General features: G+C 32.9%; 2 protein-coding genes across 2 annotated transcripts; both read right to left on the bottom strand.

Moving 5' to 3' along the window:
• Positions 1-12,975: 12,975 nt before the first annotated feature.
• LOC141667133 (uncharacterized) lies at positions 12,976-14,847 on the bottom strand. Its single transcript, XM_074473508.1, has 5 exons — positions 14,684-14,847; positions 14,488-14,609; positions 14,319-14,406; positions 14,143-14,230; positions 12,976-14,047 (listed from the first exon to the last, which is right to left on the bottom strand). The coding sequence occupies exons 1-5, from the start codon at positions 14,695-14,697 to the stop codon at positions 13,880-13,882; spliced, it is 480 nt and encodes a 159-aa protein (XP_074329609.1). The 5' UTR covers positions 14,698-14,847; the 3' UTR covers positions 12,976-13,879.
• Positions 14,848-18,887: 4,040 nt separating this feature from the next.
• Positions 18,888-23,331, bottom strand: LOC141663852 (uncharacterized). The gene is made up of 11 exons (XM_074469691.1): positions 23,304-23,331; positions 22,754-22,807; positions 22,530-22,577; positions 22,388-22,447; positions 22,108-22,273; positions 21,985-22,043; positions 21,831-21,905; positions 21,648-21,749; positions 20,253-20,711; positions 19,902-20,154; positions 18,888-19,825 (listed from the first exon to the last, which is right to left on the bottom strand). The coding sequence occupies exons 1-11, from the start codon at positions 23,329-23,331 to the stop codon at positions 19,798-19,800; spliced, it is 1,332 nt and encodes a 443-aa protein (XP_074325792.1). The 3' UTR covers positions 18,888-19,797.
• Positions 23,332-23,692: the final 361 nt, after the last annotated feature.

Below are 23,692 nucleotides of genomic sequence, written 5' to 3'. Positions count from 1 at the left end.
GCAGGAGTTAGTGGGCACGGGAAATAAGTAATAATTACTGTGCACATGCAGTTTTTCAAGACAAACACGTTTACCACTAACCCAAATGATTATGACTGTTTTTTATCTCACCTAATTATATTCTGATTAATTATGACCGTTACAGTATTTACCACAAATAAGTCAAGTAAATAAATAATGCCACGTAAGCATCAGAGTTTGCATCAGGATTTAATATCAGAACTTGACTATTATCAGATTTTAACAGTCATCAGAACATGGCTTCTTTACTCAAAAAGTGAATGTTTGTATCTGTGATTCTTCATACAAGTACTAACTTGTTTCTTCAGAGTTTAATCATCAGAATTTCCATCAGAACTTGTCCTCAGAATTTGTACAAATGACACTTAACTGTTTGTCAAAAACAACTTAATCACCACAGTAATTTTCATCATTCATATGGAGTGATAGTGTGTGCATTTAGAAAAATATCAGATAAAGATTAAAGTCTGATAAACTTCAGTACATCTTAGAAATAAGGCATAACTAAGAAAAGTGCTTAAAATATGTCATTAATAATGAAGTCTACTATAGAATAAATTTATGCAAGAATCTACCTCACCTGTTTGTGCTCATTTTATGCATCTTTTAACATTTTTTTTCACAGTGGCTTCTCAGTATAAGTGAGTCACAACTGCTATCAGAATTTATGCTATTATCAGAGTATTTCTCCAGTAATCAGAGAATGTGAAAAGTCACCAAGAAAAATTTATTTGCTTTTCTAATGCATATTACTTAATACCAGCAATGCACTTGGGTCTTCCTTTCCACATATTTACTCTAGATCTCAAAGGAGTACCTGACTTCAATTTTCTTTTCTTTTTTTTTCTTCAGATAAGTGAGGCTTATCAAGCATGTGGTTCATCCTTAAGATTTACTGACATCAGAATTTGACAGATAAGAAGCAAGAATCTAGTTTGTGACTTAGTAATAAGATACACAAAGTAAATTTGACTAAGCTCAACATCAGAATTTGCTTGTGTTAATAAATTTCCACATAAACAACTAATTCAAATATTGGATTTCTAGTATGTTAAAGACTACTAGGTCCGCATCTAGCACAATAATCCTCATTGGATTGAATAGTCACAGAACATTCAAATCACTATCAGAGTATATAGATCCACATCAGATAACAATCAGCATATAATGTATTACAATTTAAGCACAAATTACATGAAGATAAGACAATCTGTAAACACTAAACAAAAACTAAGCAGATTTAGAAAAAGAATCTGAAAAAATTCCAAGTTCATTTACCAGTATTGTAAAAGTAGCTTCATATAGTGGTTTTGTGAAGATATCTGCTAGTTGTTGATCTGTTGGAACAAAATGCAATTCCACTGTACCTTTCATCACACGTTCCCTTATAAAACGGTACCTAATGCTGATGTGCTTTATCATTGAGTGTTGAACTGGATTACCTGTCATAGCAATAGCACTTTGATTATCACAGTAAATAGGTATTTTAGAAAATTCTAACCCATAGTCCAGTAACTGATTCTTCATCCAAAGAATCTGTGCACAACAGCTTCCTGCAGCAATATATTCTGCTTCTGTAGTTGATGTGGAAATTGATTTATGTTTCTTGCTAAACCAAGAAACCAATCTGCCTCCAAGAAATTGGCAGCTTCCACTAGTGCTTTTCCTGTCTATTTTACATCCTGCAAAATCTGCATCTGAGTAACCTATTAGCTTAAAATCTGATTCTCTGGGATACCACAATCCTAGATCAGTTGTACCCTTGAGGTACTTGAAAATTCTTTTCACAGCTATTAGATGAGGTTCTCTTGGATCAGCCTGAAATATTGCACAAAGACAGGTAGCATACATGATATCAGGTCTACTTGCAGTTAAATAGAGTAAAGAGCCAATCATACCTCTGTAGTTAGTAATATCTACTGATGAACCAGTATCTTTATCTAACTTGGTTGTAGTGGTCATGGGAGTTGAAGTAGTAGAACTGTCTTGCATTCCAAATTTCTTGAGTAGATTTCTGGTGTACTTGGATTGACTGATGAAAGTACCATCTTCAGTTTGTTTGACTTGAAGTCCCAGGAAATAACTCAACTCTCCCATCATACTCATTTGATATTTTGACTGCATTAGCTTTGAAAACCTTTCACAAAGCTTTGTATTTGTAGAGCCAAAAATGATATCATCAACATATATCTGTACCAAAAGTAAGTCCTTTCCATGGTTGAGGTAGAATAAAGTCTTGTCAATTGTGCCTCTGTTAAATCCACTTTCTAGAAGAAATTGAGCTAAATTCTCATACCATGCTCTTGGAGCTTGCTTAAGGCCATAAAGTGATTTGTCAAGCCTGTAGACATGATTGGGAAATTTAGGATCTACAAAGCCTGGAGGTTGTTCAACATATACCTCTTCCTCCAATTCTCCATTGAGAAAAGCACTTTTCTCATCCATTTGAAAGACTTTGAACTTTTTGTGAGCAGCATAAGCCAAACAGATTCTTATGGCTTCCAATCTAGCAACTGGTGCAAATGTTTCATCATAATCAATACCCTCCTGTTGAGAGTAGCCTTTAGCAACCAACCTTGCTTTATTCCTTGTAATTATGTCATCACTGTCAGTTTTTTTCTGAACACCCATTTAGTACCAACAATAGATCCGTTCTTTGGTCTTGGCACTAAGGTCCAGACTTTATTTCTTTCAAATTCATTTAACTCTTCCTGCATTGCTTGCACCCAATCAGTATCTTGAAGAGTTTCATCCACTTTCTTTGGTTCATACTGAGATAGAAAGGAATGATAGAGACATTCATTTGATGTTGCAGTTCTAGTTCTGACACCTGCTTCAGGATTTCCAATTATTAAGTCAGGTGTATGTGCCTTAGTCCACTTCCTTGCAGATGGAAGTTGTTCTCTAGAACTGGATCCTCCCCCATGATCCATGCTGTCTCCATCAGCATTTTCTGATGATCCCCCTGTAGTTATGCTCTCTGAGATTTCAGAATTTGAGTCGGATCCATCGGGATTTGAAGGATCAGAGTTTCCAGAATTATCAGAATTTGGCTCATCAGAACTTGATGAATCAGAAGTTGAAGAGCCAGTGACAGGTTATGATGCTTCTTGAGAGTCTTGAGTTATGGTAGGATCTTCAGCTTGCTCCCCCTGGACAGGTGCATTTTCCTTTAGAGTTGTTACCACAATTTTAATGACATCAGAATTTAACTCGTCAGAACTTACAGGATCAGGATTTAAGTCATCAGAATTTGCAGAATCAGAATTTAAATTTTCATTTTCAAATCTCAGTTGATCATGATCATTGAAATCTTCAAGTCCTGTAATATTTTTATCATCAAAAGACACATTGATAGATTCCATGACAACCCTTGTTCTTAAATTGTAGACTCTGAAGGCTTTTATGGAAAGTGGATATCCAACAAAAATTCCTTCATCAGCTTTTAGATCAAATTTTGACAGCTGTTCAGGATGAGTCTTAAGAACAAAACACTTGAATCCAAATACATGAAAATATTTCAGATTTTGCTTCTTTTTCTTCACCATCTCATATGGTGTTTTTCCATGCTTGTTTATGAGTGTTGCACTCTGTGTAAAATAAGCAGTCTGCACAGCTTCAGCCTAAAAGTAGGTTGGCATCTTTGCTTCATCAAGCATAGTTCTTGCAGCTTCAATGAGAGTCTCGTTCTTTATTTTTACAACTCCATTTTGCTGTGGAGTTCCAGGTGCATAAAATTCCTACTTGATTCCATGCTCTTTGCAGAACTCTTCCATGATTGAATTCTTGAACTCAGTGCCATTATCACTTCTTATTATTTTAACATAATCTTTGACCAACTTATCCAGCTGTTTGACATGATCAGTTAGAGTAGATGTAGTTTCAGTTTTCTTGTGCAAGAAATACACCCAAGTGTATCTTGTGAACTCATCCACTATAACCATAGCATATTTCTTCTTTGCAATGGACATGACATTGACTGGGACCAAATAGATCAACATGCAGTAAGTGATAAGGCTCAAGAATTGAGGATTCAGTTTTGCTATTGAATGAAGATTTTCTTTGTTTTGCCTTTTGACATGAATCACAAAGACCATCAGGAGCAAATACTGATTTTGGCAGTCCTCTCACAAGATCTTTCTTTACTAGCTCAATTATGTTGTTGAAATTTAAATGAGAGAGTCTCTTATGCCAATTCCAGCTTTCTTCAATTGATGCTCTACTCAACAGACAGATTGCAGAACCATCTGAACTTGTTGAAAGTCTGGCTTCATAAATGTTACCATGCATGTAACCTTTCAGAACTACTTTGCCTATAGAATTACTTACACTTCACAGTGTTCTTCAAAGAAATCTACATGATAACCTCTGTCACAGATTTGACTCACACTTAGCAGATTGTGTTTAAGTCCTGAAACAAGAGCTACTGTTTCAATAATGACATTCCCAAGATAGATATTGCCATATCCCAGAGTTTTTACCATGTTGCCATCTCCATAAGAAACTCATGGGCCAGCTTTCTCCATAAAGTCTAATAGCAGGACTTTATTTCCAGTCATATGTCCTGAACATCCACCGTCAAGAACTAGGATGTTTTTCATGTTGCCCTGCAATCACAAAGACCACTATTGGTTAGTTTTAAGGACCCAGATTTGCTTGGATCCTTTGGCCTTATTAAGTTTGTTAGCATTGCAGCGGATTTAATTTCAGAGTTTATGCTAACATGCTGTTTATCAGAATTTATATCAGACTTTGCATCAGACTTTACACTAGAAGGAATAATACTAACTTTCTTCAAAGAAGGTTTTATTTGATAATAAACATAGTACAAACTATGATATTCCTTAAAAGTATAAATGGAATGCCATAAACTACCACAATGAAAACAAGGATTTTGTGGTTTAAACCTAACAGACTGACTCTTAACTCCTGATTTAGGAGGTAAAGAGTTTATATCTTTATTTTTCCTGCAAAAAGAAGCAAGATGGTTAGAGTTTCCACAGTTATAATACTTAATTCTAGGATCATTAGGAACATGCATATAATTATTGCTTTTATTCACACCTTCCTTTCCATTCCTATTTTTCCTAGCTTCCTTGACCTTGTTTACATTCTTAATCTCTTTCAGCTTATGCTTAAGCTACTTCTTTGTCATTAAGCCTATGTTAACTTCAGCTGGTTTACCCTGTTTTAATTTGTTAGAAGTTGAATTTTCTTTGACTTCTATCTTAGACTCTTTCATCTTTTCAGAATCAGACTTTACAGTTTTTGCTATAAACTTAACAGGATTTACCTTTGGTTTAGCAGTCTGTTGAACAATAATTGGCTCAATTTGCACATTTTCTTTCTCAATTTTATTAACCTAAGCCCTCTTTCCAGTTTTCACTACTTAGTAAATTCTGAGTTGTTGTGCCAGAGTTAGTCCAAGTTCTGATAATTTCTTTTTCCTTTTCTAACTTAGTTTTTAGAGATTCATTCAATTTTAGCACTTCATCTCTAACATAAAAGGCATCATCTCTTTCTTTCTGAGTTTGATGGAACATAACTAACTCTTTTTCCAAATAGTCATTTCTCTTTTTAAAAGCAAGATTTTCAGAAGTTAATCTTTCATATAACACTTTCCAAATCTGGGGTATAGATTTGGGGCATTATTAACATTAACTACACACTAAACCTGCACAAGCGGAATATAAATATGATAATTACCCCGAACTACGGCTACTCAGGATCTTTTAAGGTTAAGAGTTGAAAACAAGAACGACACACTAACTTTATTACAAACCCAAATAAAAACAATCTGTCTCAAGAACTCTCTTTGTTACAAAACTTTATTCTATCTACATTCTCATCACACAACTTTTATTCAACCACACAAAACTTTTATTCAGCCCAACATTACTACTTATCCTGTTACACCTGATCTGGTAACTCAAAGCTCTCTTCTGGAATAGGGAGGAACACTCTTGGTATAAGAGGGTCCCGCTGCTTGACTCGCTTCTTGACTACGCGGGTCCTGATGGGTTTCATTCTCTACCTTAACTGTAAAACAATAGGAATAACAATAAAAGGGGATGAGCCAAAATTGCTCAACAAGCCTGCAACAATATATATATATATATATATATATATATATATATATATATATATATATAGTATAAAGAGAGAAGAATAACTGAATTGATAAGCTGCTGGTTTGAACAACCATTTGTTTCTGTAAGGAATAATAATTTGCCAATACTGGCGAGTTCCAAATGAACAAGACTGGAAACAAGAACCAACATATGCACTATAACCTGCTGATCAGTCAGGATACAGTGCGGATCTATACCCAACTGCATAAACCCAACCAACATAAGGAGTACTCAGGCAACTATGGCCTATTAATTAAAGGTCTGGGTAAAACCCAGCCCGTATCGTAACCATCCAGTCCAAGGTTTAATATCCGGAGTAATCGGAATGCTTTTGATGTATTCTAACATCAGGATATATCCGAGTATATGTAACAAGGGTAAAAGTATTAGGATATGAATAGGGAATTCAATAAATTGAGAAAAATCAAGAATCGAAATAAAATAGAAACAAGAATCAATAATTGTATATCAGTGTATATGAACAAGAATTATCAAAGTGTAACTGATATGGAAAATGGGGTATAATTCACTATTCTGAATTTAGAATAGCAGAAAAACTTGCCTTGCGCGTACTTAACCTGGTTCAACTCACCGCCTTCTATTTCCTGCTCGATCTGCCTTGATGATACTGAATCAATCATAGAAAGATAGTCGTTTAGATAACTTACTACATACGCGTATCTCGAATTGATACTACGCAACCCTATCAATCTACCCATGCGTTTCTATCTGACTCGCATCTATACATATATAATCATATAACACATAAGGTTCACATAACCACGTAAAGCACATAGCATATAGGGCACATAATTGATTTTTGGACTTATAAATATTTTTAGAATCGACACTAGACTCATACATGTATTAACTAACCCTATCTGATTTTATTACGATTTTTCGGAATTTATTTGACTCGATTCTACCCCTAATAGGGCTTATAAACAATTAACTATTACAAGACCACTCTCTTTCGGAAGAAATTGTGATTTACAATTATTTTTATTGGATTCGTTTCATTTTTCTGATTCTAGGGGTCTTCATTTCACTCAAATTGGACTAACGGTTTAATTATTATGAATTAAACAAGATTTAATTAATTAATAATCAATTATAAATAATTAATTATAATTAAATAATCCTTAATTATATTTTTAAATAATTAATTAATAATTATTGTATTTTAAAATAATTAATCCCTAATTATTATGATTAATTACAATTTATTACAATTATTTACAAATTATTAATACTTACTCGATCAGATCGATTATTTACAAATAATTAATCAATACCATTAACTGATACGTTATTCATCGAATAAATAATCATTACTCGAATCATAATTTAACTCAACGAGCAACTACTCGTATAAATACGAGCTATTCGCGATTTTCGCATAACTATCGAACCATTATTATTATTACTTATACGATTAATTAATTAATTATCTGTGTTCAATTATTCGATATGAATAATCATTACGACACTCTTCGAATAATTTTTACTTAAATAATAATTCTAACTTAACGAATTATTACTCGAATAAGTACGAGTTACTCAGAATATATTTAACTAATTATCAAATTATTATTCATATTATTTGATTGTTTTTAATCCTTATTTATTAATTAATTAACTAATTATTAATTAATTACCTAATTATTAACTAATTACATAACAAATAAATAATTAGATAAATAATTAAATAATTATTTAAATAACTAAATTCGAATTTCTTAATTAATAAAATAATTTAGGAATTAATTATAAAAATTTTCAGAATTTAAATCTAATTTTTACTAGATTTTTAGAATTATTAAAATCTGATTTTGATTTACTAAAATATAAATAAATAGTTAATAAATCAAAAACACAAACAGGGAATTGAATTTAGGTTCTGGGGGATTAAACTCGGGTCAACAATTACAGAAAAACGGGTCAAAACTCGGGTTTTCGGGTCGGGACGAACAGCCCCACCGGCAACGACGCCGGTGGGTTTTCCGGCGACTTAATCCGGCTAAAACGGAGATGGAATGACAAAATTAATTGGGGGTTTTTATTCCTCAGCCTTCCAGGAACGTGGCTCTACCATCCTCCTCAATCCCCGACACCCAGGTCTCATTCTCCGGCTAGAACCGCCACGAACTCCGACGAGCTTGAAACCCAGGTCCGGCGAGCTCAATCCAGGGTCAAAACACAACCGTTCAAATCGATTCTAACACGGTTTTCACTCAGGAACTCACCAGAAACACAACTACACCATTATCACAGCCAACTAATCCCTAGAACCAATTCTCCGATCAAAAACACAAAACTTCCGGCCAAAAATTAAACCAACGATTTCGTACATGAAAAAATCACGAATAATATCTCAAAATAAAGCTTATCACTTGAATAATTTAACCCCTATTATTATATTAACCTCAGATTCATACAAAATTAAAAACGAACTAAAATAAAATTGTATAAACTTGAAACTAAGAACTAACACTTAGAACAATCGTTTGTTCAAATAAATAGCATAAATCGATTGTAAACAAGTATATACAACTATACCAAGCATCAAAATCAACCCAGAACCCCATAATCAAAAATCCCCAAATTCAGTTAATGAACCCTAAAATACAAATTGAAAATCGAAGCAACAAAACATGAAATTGATGATATGAATAGAAAGTAGAGATCGAGAGGATCATTTTGGTTACTCACATGAAAGATTTGAGCAACATAATCACTATGGAATTTGATGTTTAATTCTCTGCTTGAACTTCACCAACACTACTTGTTCTTGAATTTCTGATTTTTTTTAATTATAATTAACTAATTAATTAACCTTAATTCAGCTATTTATATTTATTAAAATAATACCCCTAAATAAAATTAAGGGTCTAATTACACATCTAATAAAAATATTTGACCCCAATTTTTATAATTTTTGGGTATTAATAAGGAATTTTTAAATATCCAATAAATACAAAATAAATGTCAAAAATTCCCAAAAATTATGAATATTACAAAAATGCAAAGAAAAATTATGTATGATGATTTTATGATCATATAAAAATAAAAATGTGATTTTTGTGAGGTTTTTGGTACCCGAAGGGGTCCAGAAAAGTCGTTTTTCGCGAAAAAGGTAAATTTGTAAAACGTCTAGGGGTTCAGAATAGCGATATGGTATAGGTTGTTTTTGGAAAAATAGGGCCAATGATTTTGTTTGAAATACGGGCTTTTAAAACATTGTTTGAGTTGTACGGGTTTTGATATAAAATATATAACTTGCGATAAAACACTCAATAAATATCCAAAACACATTCAGATCAAAACAGACAACACATAGCACATAGAAATTAGGGTTTAACAACTCAACACAGTTAATCACATAATAATACACATAATTTATCTTTATAATATAGTACAAGCGAAATTTCTCGGTCGTTACATTCTCCCCCCTTAACAGGATTCTGTCATCAGAATCACACTATGTAAATAACTGAGGATACTTTTCTAACATTTCACTCTCGAGCTCCCAGGTTGATTCTTCAACCACTGGGTTTCTCCACAAAACTCTTACTAATGGTACAGACTTATTTCTTAATACCCTTTCTTGACGATCTAGAATTCTTATCGGCTGCTCTACATACGACAAATCTGCCTGAAGTTCTATTGGCTCATATTCTATTACATGCCTTGTATCAGGGTTATACTGCTTAAGCATAGATACATGAAATACGTTATGAATATGTTGCATATGGGGTGGTAAAGCTAACTCGTACGCAACCTTTCTGACTTTCTTCAAAATTTCAAATGGGCCAACGTAGCGAGGTTTCAATTTGCCTTTGTTGTCAAACCTAGCTAATCTCTTCCATGGCGACACCTTTAACAGTACATGTTCCCCTTCCTGATAGTCCATATCTTTTCTGGCTTGATCTGCATATTTATGCTATCGATTATGCGCTGCTTCAAGTCGCTTTCGGATAAGTTCTACTTTTTCCTTGATCTGCTGAATCAGTTCTGGACCTAGAATCTTACGTTCTCCAATTTCATCCCAACATGTAGGTGATCTGCATTTTCTCCCATATAAAGCTTCATAAGGTGGCATCCCGATACTTGCTTGATAGCTGTTATTGTAAGAAAATTCCACTAGCGGTAAGTGCTCGTCCCAATTGCCCTCAAAGTCTATTGTGCATACATGTAGCATATCTTCGATTATTTGGATTGTCATTTCACCTTGCCCGTCCGTTTGTGGATGATAAGCAGTACTCATGTTCAACTTGGTTCCTAGACATTCTTGGAATTGTCTCCAAAATCTTGAATTGAAGCGGGGATCTCGATCCGATACAATCGATACGGGTACTCCATGATGCATTACGATTTCCTTGAGATATAAGTGCACTAACTTGTCCAGTGAAAACCTTTCGTTAATCGGAAGGAAATGTGCTGACTTCGTTAATCGATCAATGATAACCCAAATTGCATCATGATTTGCCTTCGTCCTTGAAAGTCCCACTACAAAGTCCATGGCTAAGTGCTCCCATTTCCATTCTGGAATATCTAGTGGTTGTAGTAGTCCACTCGGGCGTTGATGTTCAGCTTTCACTCCTTGGCACGTATAACACTTACTGACCCATTTCGCTATCTCTTTCTTCATATTTGGCCACTAAAAATTTTTCTTCAGGTCTCTGTACATCTTTGTGCTTCCGGGATGAATCGAATATCTTGAATTATGAGCGTCTTGCAAAATTTTCGCTTTTAATTCCGGTACGTTAGGTATCCAAATTCTTGAAGCAACTCGAAAAATTCCTTTAGTATCCTTCTGACTGGTAATCTCTTCTCCTGTCAAATTGTCGATTTCCTGGTCCATTACTTCTTCTTGACACCTTCTTATTTTCTCTAATAGTTCCAGCTGAAAAGTCATAGCGTAAATCATTTCAGTAGAGCTTTCTGGAACACGAACTTCAATTTCTAATTTACCGAATTCCTTGATTAAGTCTTCTGAAGATGTTAACAGATTCAATCGTTCCTTTCGACTTAACACATCTGCTACCACATTGGCCTTGCCTGGATGATAATTGATTAAAATGTCGTAGTCCTTGATTAACTCTAGCCAACGTCGCTGTCGCATGTTAAGTTCCTTCTGGGTGAAAATATACTTCAAGTTTTTATGATCCGTATAAATCTCACATTTTTCGCCGTATAGATAGTGTCTCTAAAGCTTCAGTGCGAATACGATTGCTGCTAGTTCGAGATCATGCGTCGAATATTTCTGTTCATGCGGCTTTAATTGTCTGGAAGCATATGCGATCACGTTGCCATGTTGCATTAAAACACATCTGAGTCCTCGATACGAAGCGTCGTTGTATATGACAAAGTCTCCTTGATCATCAGGTAAAACAAGCACTGGTGCGGTTACTAGTCGATTCTTCAATTCTTGGAAACTTGCTTCATATTTCTCGTTCCATTCGAACTTTTCATTCTTTCGTGCCAACTTCGTTAATGGTGTGGCTATCTTTGCAAAATCTTTAACGAATCTTCTGTAATAACCAGTTAATCCCTAGAAACTTCTGACCTCCGTTGGCGTTTTCGGTCTTTCCCAATTTAAAATAGCTTCAATCTTCACTGGGTCCACTTGAATTCCTTCAATACTGATGATGTGTCCTAGAAATTGCACTTCATTTAGCCAAAATTCACATTTCGAAAATTTCGCATAGAGCTGCTCCTTTCGTAACGTCTCCAATGTCGTTCTTAAGTGTGCTGCATGTTCTTCTTCCGTCTTTGAATAAATTAAGATGTCATCAATAAATACAATGATAAACTTATCCAGGTACTTCTTGAATACTCGGTTCATCAAATCCATAAATGCTGCAGGTGCATTCGTCAGTCCAAAAGCCATCACGAGAAATTCATAATGTCCATACCTCGTTCTGAACGCCGTCTTTGGAATATCTTCTGCCTTGATCTTTAACTGATGATAACCTAATCGTAAGTCGATTTTCGAAAACCATGTTGCTCCTTTCAATTGATCAAATAAGTCATCGATGCGAGGCAAAGGATATTTATTCTTGATAGTTAACTTGTTCAGCTCACGATAATCAATACATAGTCGCATACTACCGTCCTTCTTTTTCACGAACAATACTGGTGCGCCCCATGGGTATACACTTGCCCTTATAATTCCTTTGTCCAGAAGTTCTTGCAACTGCTTTGCTAATTCCTTCATTTCAACAGGTGTCATTCAATATGGAGCTTTCGAAATTGGTTCAGTCACTGGCGCCAAATCAATAGTGAACTCGATTTCTCGATCCGGTGGAAGTCCTGGAAGTTCATCTGGAAAGACATCGGGAAACTCACAAACTACAGGAATATCTTCAATCTTCGGGCTTTTTTTGTCAGTATCCAACACGTAGGCTAAATAAGCTTGACATCCTTGACGTAGCAATCATTTTATCTGCATCATTGTTAAGAATCTCTGCTTTTGTTTTTCTCCTTTAAATATTACCGTTGTATTTTCTTCAGTCTGCAATTTCACTTTCTTATTTGCACAATCAATCTGAGCATGGGAACCCTAATAGTCTCATATCGACTGTGGGTTTGGGTGTTTTGAGTTTATTAAGTTTTGGTGGGCTTGGTTAGAGTTTATGTTTCTTCATACATGATTGTTTGGATCTTTACTGTATGTGTGTTAACAGATAAGCTCTGATACCACTTGTTAGGTCACACAACACTGTAGAAGGGGGTTAAATACAGTGTTCTCACAATCAAATCGATTTAAACACAAGTATGTAACAAAGATCAAATATATTCAATAAACTCTGTTACAATATGAAATGTTGTTCTCTCTCAGTGATGAACAAATATCACTAAGAGCTTCTAGGTTACAATGTATAATCTTCTCAATAATGATAACACATATAGTGTAAACCCTAAGCTGTGTTTATATACTACACAATTACAAGATATATTCTAATTGATATGGAATACAATTATGTCTCCTAAAATATATCAATCAGATATCTTCTACAAGTCTTCTAGTCTTCTAACTCTTTTCATGCATATCTTCTATTATTTTAGTTTCAATCTTCTACTATAAATCAGCTTCCTTCCTTATATGAAAGTCTTCCCATACTTAAGTTCTGATATGACCTTAAGTTCTGATATTAAGTTCTGACTTCCAGTAAGTCCTGATTTGTCCTGTTGTTAAGTTCTGAAAACTAAACACAAATCATATTAGACATGACAACTCAAATATATCTAACATGGGCTTAAAGACTCATTTGGATTGTGACTGTGTGTGATTTCCTAGGGGAGGTTGATTGACTTAACAACATAAACATTCGACTTGTTCTTTATATTATCTTCATTAGGCAACAAAGTTATAATGTACTGCTTATTAACCATCTCCTTAAGAACTGGTGGGAAGCGGTTTTCATCACCAACCTGCAAAAAAAAAGGTTACTACAAACTGATATGAGTTTACAGTTATGTGAAGCATTCCGCATTGTTCTACCTGGCAGTTTTCATTCTCAGTTTCATACTTGTCAGTTATTCTTTGAAGTTCATCATCCGGGAACATAATAGCAACAAAACCAGTGTCATCGGCACATACAGTTGATACTTTAAACCTGCATACCATAAAATAATGTATATTTTTTTTTGGATATTAATTTAATATTCTATTCAATACTAAGAAGATATTAATAATAGAAGATATGAATAATATTCCTATTTTAAGTTATTTGCCTCTTATCTAGACATGGTAAATTCCTTTTGCACTCCGGGCATCGATAACGGTCTTGTTCAAGAAACACCTCGTTATCACATTTAACGTAGAAATTTTCATACCAATTACATTTTTCATCAATTGTCTTCACAGTTACGTGGCATATAACCTTTCGCTGCACACAAAATCGCCCTTTCAAAAGGAGGAATTGCTAAATTGTTGTGACTGAAATATGTAACTTATACAAATGTAATTTGTGTTATTAAATACCTCAATAAATTCATCAGTAAATTGCTTTACTTGCTTCAATGTGTAGATGGTAGAGTCAATTTCATCTCTGCCATGCAGCTTCTCTATCCTATATTTTGTACAACAACCTTTAGATAACTATTTCTATTACATAAGTATATGGACTAAAAACAATCAGAGAGCGAAAACAATATAACCTTTTAAGAAGCAATTGTACACTACAGTGTGGTGGATTGATATAGAACCTTGTTGCTGGATAGTTAGTCAAGTAGATTTCCTTTGTGGCTAGAGTTTCATTGACAAAAATTATGTATAAGTAAAAAACTAAATGGACAGGATTTAATTTTACGTAACATGAGATTATACCTTCATACTTATTTACTTTGGCACTTTCCAGGACTAAAACTACTTGTTCTTCGATAAAACCGTCCAAAGCTTTCTCAAAAGATTTTCCAAATTCATTGAAAAGGGTGACATTAACCTCATCACTACACAATTAAAACAGGGTATCATTAATATCCAACAACCTAATACTTTCAGGAATTTATATTAAACATGGTACCTTCCATCAGACATGACAAATTTGACATGTAGTTTAGTGTTATCATCCTTAGCACAAACAACTCTTACAGTAGACGTTTGCACTGTTCCAACAATATCTGATCAATTAAGACCCACACATTAATTCTTTTCTACCCAAACCAGGATGATTTATAAGCTACATGCTATGAAGTATAAATAGTAGTTGTACCTATTAAGAAATAATTAATTTCAGTACAGAATTTAGGAATATCCTTCAGGAAAAATAGATCGAAAGCATAATCCTTCAGTAGACCAACACTAGTATTCAAAATCTTCATCTCAATGTGGTTTTCAAAGTATATATGTTTTTCATTTCGAACACACCTGTTTGTCTCATCCCCGTTATATTTCATAACTTTAAAATTAGAAACTCTATACACTTGACCTTCAGTAAGAATAGCTGCAAAAGCATCCGCTATCTTCTCACTAATAAATGCGTGGATCCTACAACCCTATAAGCCAAAGAGAATCAGAAAATGCAGATGTGGTTGAAAATAATAAATATCTTTGAAAAGGTATATATGTATGCAAACCTGGTCATCAATGAATAAGATATTGAATTCACGGAACTCGTTGGTTTTCCTATTGATTCCTTTCCACACGGTTTGTGCTCTTACATGAATGGACCAAACTAATTTCTCAGTTGTAAGTTCTAACAAAGTGTGGTAGATGTTTTCCATTTCTCCGTTTTGCTCCCTCGCACAGTTGTTGTCTTCAAATAAGATATTTTCTAAAAGTGAACGTGATAAAGTGTGAGACATGTGATACAGCATCTATGTAAAGTATTTGGACATATATTTTAGAAAAGTACAGAATCTTATATTTTAAAATGGTACATACTTTATTTAAGTTGTAATACGAATAGCTTGTTATTTTATATTGTGGTATTCATGTTAGTAAAACATTGCACAATATCCTACAAAGAATAATAAGAAAGTGCATTGTGCTGAAGAATTTAAATGATATAAAACCTATACCATGTTTTAATACGCATGTGAAAGACAATATTATTTGAATATTAAAAAATTGGTATTAAACTTTAAAAATTACGATGTTTCACACTTAGTTTCCGCTTCTAAAAAACCCTTATACATCTAAATACCAAACTTAAAAGCATACCATACAATTTATGGCAGTAATGTTTCTTACTCAGGACATATTAGAACCTTCAAATTATAAGTCAAATACATTGGAAACGTTGGATGCAATAATAAGATATTGTTTTAATATTTTGTGTACTTATTTGAACAATTTTGCTACCAAGTAAAATTTTCACCAATTTGAATTTTTTTTTGCATATAATTAATATAGTATTGGGACTTGTTAATACACTATTACTTAAAATGTTAAAGGTGAGTATATACATTTTAGAGGTCAATTGTTACATTGTATATTAACAAACTTTTTTATATTAGAAATTGAAATGATAAAAAATTGCACCGTTTTCCAATACAAACATTTGTTAATATAAAACTTTGTTAACAAAATATTTATTATTGATTTTAATTATATAGCATATAACTGTAATATTGCATAATGTTAAATTTAAAGTTAGATAGATGGGAAATTTTGATTTAATTTTAATATTGACTAATTTTTAAAAATATAGGAATTCCCGTAAAATTATATTGTGTTGTTCATGTTCGTATTTTGGTAAAACTGTGCATCAATACAACTTACAACCGTTACATTATGTCTGCACCAGCAACTCCAACAAAATATTTTGTTAATATAACACTTTTATTATTGAACTGAATATTACAGTATTTAACATTTAGACATTGCTTGTAAAAATTTCTGAGATATTTATAATCTATAAATATAACCCAAAACACTCTACTTGACAGTCAATGCTTAATTGGGGTGATTCTGATGTCAACAACAAAATTTAAATGTAAATTGTACTGTAAAATAACTGAGAAATGTAGATTTAATTTTAATATTGACTAATTTTTAGAAATATAGGAATACCGGTAAACTTGTAAATTGTTATTTGAAGTGGTAATATAGAAAAACGGTATAATTATATTGTGCTATTCATGTTCGTATTTAAGTATAATTGTGCATCACTACAACTTACAACCATTAAATCATGTCTCACGAAGCAACTCCAATAATTTTTTTTTGTTACAAGAACACTTTTATTATTGAGTATAATATTTTACGGTATTTAATATTTAGACGTTGCTTCTTATATTTCCTCATAATTTTATAATATAGATTTATAAGCCGAAAACCCTTTAGTTTAGTTGGGAGTCAATGTTTAATTGAGGTGATTCTGTTGTTAACCACATAATTGAAATGTTAATTCTAAAGTGAGATAGATGGTAAATGTTGATTTAATTTTAATATTGACAAATTTATAAAAATAAAAGAATTCCATTAAACATGCAAATAGTTATTTGAAGAGATAATTCGAAAAACAATAAAATTATATTGTGCTATTCTTGTTCGTATTTCAGTACAACTATGCATCATTACAACTTATAAACGTTACATTATGTCTCACCAAGCAACTCCAAAAAAATATTTTGTTAATGTAACACTTTAATTATTGAATTAAATATTTTATGGTATTTAACATTTAGACGTTGATTCCAATAATTTCTCAAACAATTATAATAGAGGAATATAAGCCAAAAACCATCTTGTTGGCAGTCACCGCTTAATTGGGGTGATTCCGCTGGTAACCAAAAATTGGAAATTTTAATTCTAAAGTAAGATACATGGGAAATGTTGATTTAATATTAAAATTACATCCTTCACATTAAAATTCAAATACATTGCAAAGTTTGGATGTAATAATACAATATTATAATATTAACTTTCACACTACGATTGTCTGTCACCACAACTTACAACCATTACATCTAAAGTAAAATCAATGGGGATTTTGTATTTAAATTATTTAAGTTGTTCAATTTATTTAATAACTAAAAAACATATAAATTAAATTAAAATTCATATTCGCACAGATCTGTTGTAAGTTTTTGTCACGCAATGAATTTAAACTAAAAAAAAAGTAAAATTAATCTAGAAACATATAGTTTCACTCTATAGACTATACAGCCTGACATTATTGTCGTGTATGTGGTACATTTTTATATATGGATCTTTCCATCTAATATCACTGTATTGAAGATTTTGAATTTTAGAATTTTATAAATAACTCTTGTAATTCCTCAGACATATATTTAAGAGAAATATAAACAGATAACCCTCTAATTCCCCAAAAATGTGACCTAACTATCAAACATTAGAAATGCCCTTATTCAATTATATTGCAACACTTTCATTATCGGATTTATTGATTTACGGTATTTAACATTAATTAGTTGCTTCCAATAATTCCTCAGACATATATAATAGAGAAATATAAACAGAGAACCCTCTATTTCGTCGAAACCGGTGATTTGGGGTAAAGATACATTTCGGATTTTGGGTGTAGTGGTAAAGATTATTTTGAAGGGCTAATTCTGAATACCTGTTAGATTTTATTTGGCTATTCATGTTTGTAATTTATAATGATGATCTACCTCGAAAGTAAAACATTGCACAATATAATATACATAACAGTACCGAAGTGCACTTTAATTAATATATAAATGATGTAAAATTTAAATTATGTACCAACACTGTTATTACCGAATTTATTAATTTTTGGTATTTCATATTTAACATTTGCTTTTATTATCCTTCATACGTATAGGATATAGAGTTTTAATCAGTGCATATTTCTAGTTAGCAGTAAATGTTGACAAAATTTATGGATAATTAGGACATTAGTTAATGTGAATGTTAATATAATTTATTTCATTGAAAGTTAGAAACCTGGAAAGCTTTTAATTTTGATACATTACAATTCATCAAAAATGTTACCGAGTTGTCAAACATGAGAAGTGCCCTTAATCAATTATATTGCAACACTTTCATTATCAGATTTATAGATTTACAGTAGTTAACATTAATTAGTTGCTTCTAATAATTCCTCAGACATATATAATAGAGAAATATAAACAGACAACCCTCTAATTCGCCGAAACTGGTGGTTTGGGGTCAAGACACATTTCAGATTTTGGGTGTAGTCGTAAAGATTTTTTTGAAGTGCTAATTGCAAATACCTATTAGGTTTTATTTTGCTATTCATGTTTGTATTTCATAATGATGATCTACCTCGAAAGTAAAACATTGCCCAATATAATATACATAACAGTAACGAAGTGCACTTTACTTAATATATAGATGATGTAAAAATTAAAATATGTACGAAAAGTTGTCGTATCTGTTCAGGAAAACCACCTACTGAACATTCTTTTAGTACTGAATGCCATTCATTATCATCGTCTAGCAACCCTAAAGACTTGCACGCGTCTTTAAATGTGGTATAACGCACACCGTTAACATTCTTCATCGAATCAAAAGAAGTAGCGCCACGTACATTTGAAAGCAGCAGACAGAGATACCAAATCTCACCGGCACTATGATGCGTATACAACATACGACCAATTTGTTTGCCTTTCTTCCGAATGGTCCAAATTCTATATGTATCATTCCACACATAATGTTCGGGAATCTCATCAAAGGTGTATTTGCGTGCACTGGGATCTTTTTGGTTAAGAAGAAAAAGGCCTTTAGCTGACTGTGTTTGTTTTTTTCATGACGAACAACTCTTTCTAGCAACTCATTCTCAGTAAAGGTACAACTTCTCTCCCCAGGCAGATGAAAAGATAAACGAAGCACTGAAATAGACCGGTAATGTATAGGAAAACCAAATATACGATAGGCAGCTTCAGAGGCACAAATGTATCTACCATCAAAATATACATTAATTTCATCGATCGGGGCTTGTTCATCAACTGCAGAAGATTTACTCTAACTGGTAATTTCTATTGTACAACGATCATGCCCATTGAGGCAGTATTTGAAAAGATACTTTAAACTACGCGCATGACAACAAATCTCTACATTCATGTGATATTGAAATTTGACCAATAAATCTCTGTTATAAGGAACCACCGATTGATTGTCAAGATCAATTTTTCCTTTACTTACGGTGATGCCAGTATTACGATGGCGATATATTCGGAATCCAGACTAATCAGAATAAGTTTCCCGACAATACCTGGAATTGATGGTAAAAATATTAAAAAACAGGAAGCGACGACACTGATCATGTTCAAATCCAAAAAAATACTCACTTTTTAGGAAAATGCTTGGTACACCGACAATTATTCATGCATGAAGATTGGGTGTTTTGGAGGCCACAAGGCCCATGAATCATCAAAGATTTAACAGCTTCATAACCAACAGGATCAGTGATAGGATCGGGAATTTCGGCACTTACAAAAGTATCGACATTAGATGACAGCTTCTTCTTCGATTCAGAATCAAGCCAAATTAACATATGGACGTGAGGGAGTCCACACTTCTGAAATTCTACAACATACATTACTGCATTAAAAAATTAACAAACTTTTTTAGTATTTAATATTCTAGTTTGGGGAAAGTCAGTTATATTAATCAAAGGAAAATTGTAAAAAATTACTGACCACCAATGCAAGTGCCAAAATACTTCTTCTTCCTTATGTCATCTAATAATTGTTCTAGTTTGAGATGAAACACACGTGCAATTACATCAGGAGAGTCTCGAGCAGAACATCCAGACATGATTTTCATCATTTGAAGGATTTCATCCCATAAAGGGTTAGTGGTCATGGTCAGAAAAATGTCATGGTGACCTACTGCATGACAAACAGCTAGGACATCTTGAAAATTTTGTTGCATGTATCGTCTGGAACCAAGAAAGTTTGCTGGCAATACAAATCCATTTCCAACATTGGAGGCATCAGTGGTTCCACTAACCGCCTTATTTACAATAGATTTATAAAGATCACTCCTAAGATTAGTTTGGTGAGTTCTCAACCACCACAATCTCGCTTGCTCAATGCATGAAAAAACATCTACAACATACTGCTGGTAGAGATGACCTGCTAAGCGAACATGAAGACCTAAACAATTGAACGGTATTCATTCATTAGCAAACTGATGAATGAGGACTAAAAAATCAAGAATAAATCTATAGCTTTCAAGATTTAGCAAAATTGCCTTCATTTTTCCGATATTGTAGTCGATATCCATAATATTCTTTCATGGTAATTCCCTCTTTTTTTTGTGTTTCAGAATCTACATACGGAAATTGATTATTGTAACCATCTTCCCCAAGAGGAAAGAGTAGAGGATACTGTAGAGCCATGAGCGATGGGTGAATGCTTGAAATACGTTCAAGCGGTTTGCCACACTTCTGCATTATAATATCTTTCAAATCATCATTTTTCTTCTTCTCAACAATAATATCTTTATCACCTACAGTGGTATCAATATCACCAACCATTACGCAAGAAACTTCGTCTGACGGACCTATGAGATTCTCACGACCATTCTCAGCACGACAGATTTTTAATTTTATTTTCAAATCTCTAACAGGCTGCTCCTTGAACCTATCCCGGGCATAACGAAATTTCTTAACCAACTGATTGCTTTCATCTAACATCTATACCAACCCTTCTACAATTTCAGCGTCAATAGATTCACCATCATCAACTTTGACCCATTTCATCCGGTTTACAACCTCGTGCTCCGTGTCATAAATATAGAGTTGACAGAATTTTGGATCATCACCTTCGTCTGATATAAGTGAGCCAAAACATGGTGGTTCTGGCCATTGTGCCGATAAACATTTGGAGCTCTGCCACAATTTAGAGAGTGATCCACCTTACCACCCATTGACATGAATGCAAAAATGGCATTATACAAACGGAAATTTCTTTTAAAATTAATGCTCTTTCGACGGTGACTATACAAATGAATTAAGTATGTAGGAGTTGCTGGGATGGGTGGAAGTTTAATCTGACCTTGACTACAACACAAGCTAAACTTGAGAGTACCTTTAGTCACATCCTTATTTGATCTTTCCTCTTTCCACATAACAGCTCCACATTTGCAACACGTTTCGGTTGGAGGACCCAAAGTTAAATAACCTTTTGGAACTGCACCAAAATAGGATTTAGTAATCCACTATTGTACAAAAAGAGCAATATGACAAATGATTGCTTTATCTATAAACATACCTGGTTGATCAAGTTTTTCAGAGTTTTCCAAATTTTTATCCAAAATTATATCATTTACTTGATCATTATGACACTCTGAAATAAATGAATATAGGATGTAATTACAGAAAATATTTATCCATTTTATAAAAGAAAATTTTGTATAGATAAGTACCATCATCCCAAAATAATTCCCCCTCTTCCGCTTGAAAATCAGCAATCGTGAAATTCTCTACAAATAATTTTTTGAGGTAAGTACGAATAAAATTTCAATGGACATTAAATTAATGTTTCCCTTGCAGAATCAAAGTCAGTTCCATCATCCATGCCTTCAAACAACCGCAATGACATAGAAGACTTAACCGTAGACTCTAATCTTTTACTGTGATTGACCGTAATTTCTTGATTGAAAGTGGTGCAACCACTAATACTACTGGGTTCTTTTTCCCCATGATTGTTTGAATCTTACAAACAAACATTACAAATCATTATTTTAAAAGGCAACCTATCGAATTAATCATTCTAAAGGTACAACATCATACTAATATGAATATAAATGAGATTTTTCAGATATGTACCTTCGATAAATTTGTTAGAAATATCACTAAGAGGTGCCTTGTAATTAGTTGAGGTGACACCTGCAATGTAAGCAATTGCTGACTTTAAAGTGAAAAGCCTAACAATTTAAAAATACTTAAAACAGGATACAAAATTAATTACCACTGAGCTTATGATTACTGAAATGTGAAACAGGCGAGGGACCAAAATCTGATGTTAATAAAGAAGATTTTTAGGTTTATCAAGAAATGATAACTTCAAAGTAATAGATAATTACCAATAAATTACGATAAATAAAAGAAATGATTACATTAAAACAAACACAATAAATTAAAAATCCTAATCTACTTTGTGACTCTATTACTTAATTAACAGAGTTTTATTACCAAAATCTGAATGAAATGATGTGAAGTTGCGAGCTTCAAATGCGAATAGCTTCCCTGCAAAAGATGAGGAAGTAGATGATAAAATACAATTAGCAAGTATAACAATCTATAAATTAGGATATAAGAGGCTGGGACTAAAAAAACACCTCATTCATCATTCTGCTTCAAAACAAAGGAAGACAATATTCTGAAGAAGTGAGATCTGAAGGTGGAGAGATTTCAATTTTGAAATTTAAATTAAAGTTACAGTAACAGTGTTTTTGGCCAGCAATAAAGCAGCTTTTGTTTAACAAATTTTGAGATCTGATGCTTTCTGCTTTCTGCTTTATTCCTCAGGCAATTTGTTTTTTTTAAATTTTATTAAAATTGTATCACGTGTACATGCAGCTGAATTTGAGCACTTCAATGGCAATATTAGTAATTAAGTGTCAACTTATGGGGTAGGCATTGTAAATAGTCATGTTTTTTCTACCATCAGGATTTATGTATCACGTGTGCATGCAGCTGGATTTGAGCACTTCAATGACAATATTAGTAATTAAGTGCCAACTTATGGGGTAGGCCTTGTAAATAGTCATGTTTTTTTGCCATCGGGATTTATTATATAGATAGATTAGTAAAAGGATGACACAATGATCAATTTAATACTGAAACATCTCTTATATTTTAAAATTATTTTTATGGATTAATTAAGTAATTGTTTAAAAATTTCTCAATATTAATTTTTATATTATATACTAATAGTCAGTAGTAAACCAACACTACAACAGCATAAATAAATTAATTTGCAGCAAATCGCATTTTCAATAATAGATGAAGCAGTATTTCATTTAACCCAAACTCGAAGTGGATTGGACAATTAAAGAAGAAAGCTTCGAAGTGGGCCATATAATATATTCATGGATTGGATGAGGATTAATATTTATTAAAATTTGAACC

Source organism: Apium graveolens, chromosome 6 (assembly GCF_009905375.1).
Source record: "Apium graveolens cultivar Ventura chromosome 6, ASM990537v1, whole genome shotgun sequence".
NCBI classification, from domain to species: Eukaryota; Viridiplantae; Streptophyta; class Magnoliopsida; order Apiales; family Apiaceae; genus Apium; species Apium graveolens.
This window is presented reverse-complemented; position numbering and strand designations above follow the sequence as displayed.

What these genes read in the sequence shown, in the direction of transcription:
- LOC141667133 (XM_074473508.1), bottom strand. An exon ending in GTACAATTGCTTCTTAAAAG is followed by an intron (nt 14,231 to 14,318) that starts GTTATATTGTTT and finishes TACAAAATATAG; the next exon opens with GATAGAGAAGCTGCATGGCA. An exon ending in TTACTGATGAATTTATTGAG is followed by an intron (nt 14,048 to 14,142) that starts GTATTTAATAAC and finishes TTTTGTGTGCAG; the next exon opens with CGAAAGGTTATATGCCACGT.
- LOC141663852 (XM_074469691.1), bottom strand. Translation starts at nt 23,331, where the DNA reads ATGACTATTTACAAGGCCTACCCCATAA. An exon ending in ATCATTTCATTCAGATTTTG is followed by an intron (nt 22,578 to 22,753) that starts GTAATAAAACTC and finishes TATTAACATCAG; the next exon opens with ATTTTGGTCCCTCGCCTGTT. An exon ending in TTTTGGCACTTGCATTGGTG is followed by an intron (nt 20,155 to 20,252) that starts GTCAGTAATTTT and finishes TTTTTAATGCAG; the next exon opens with TAATGTATGTTGTAGAATTT.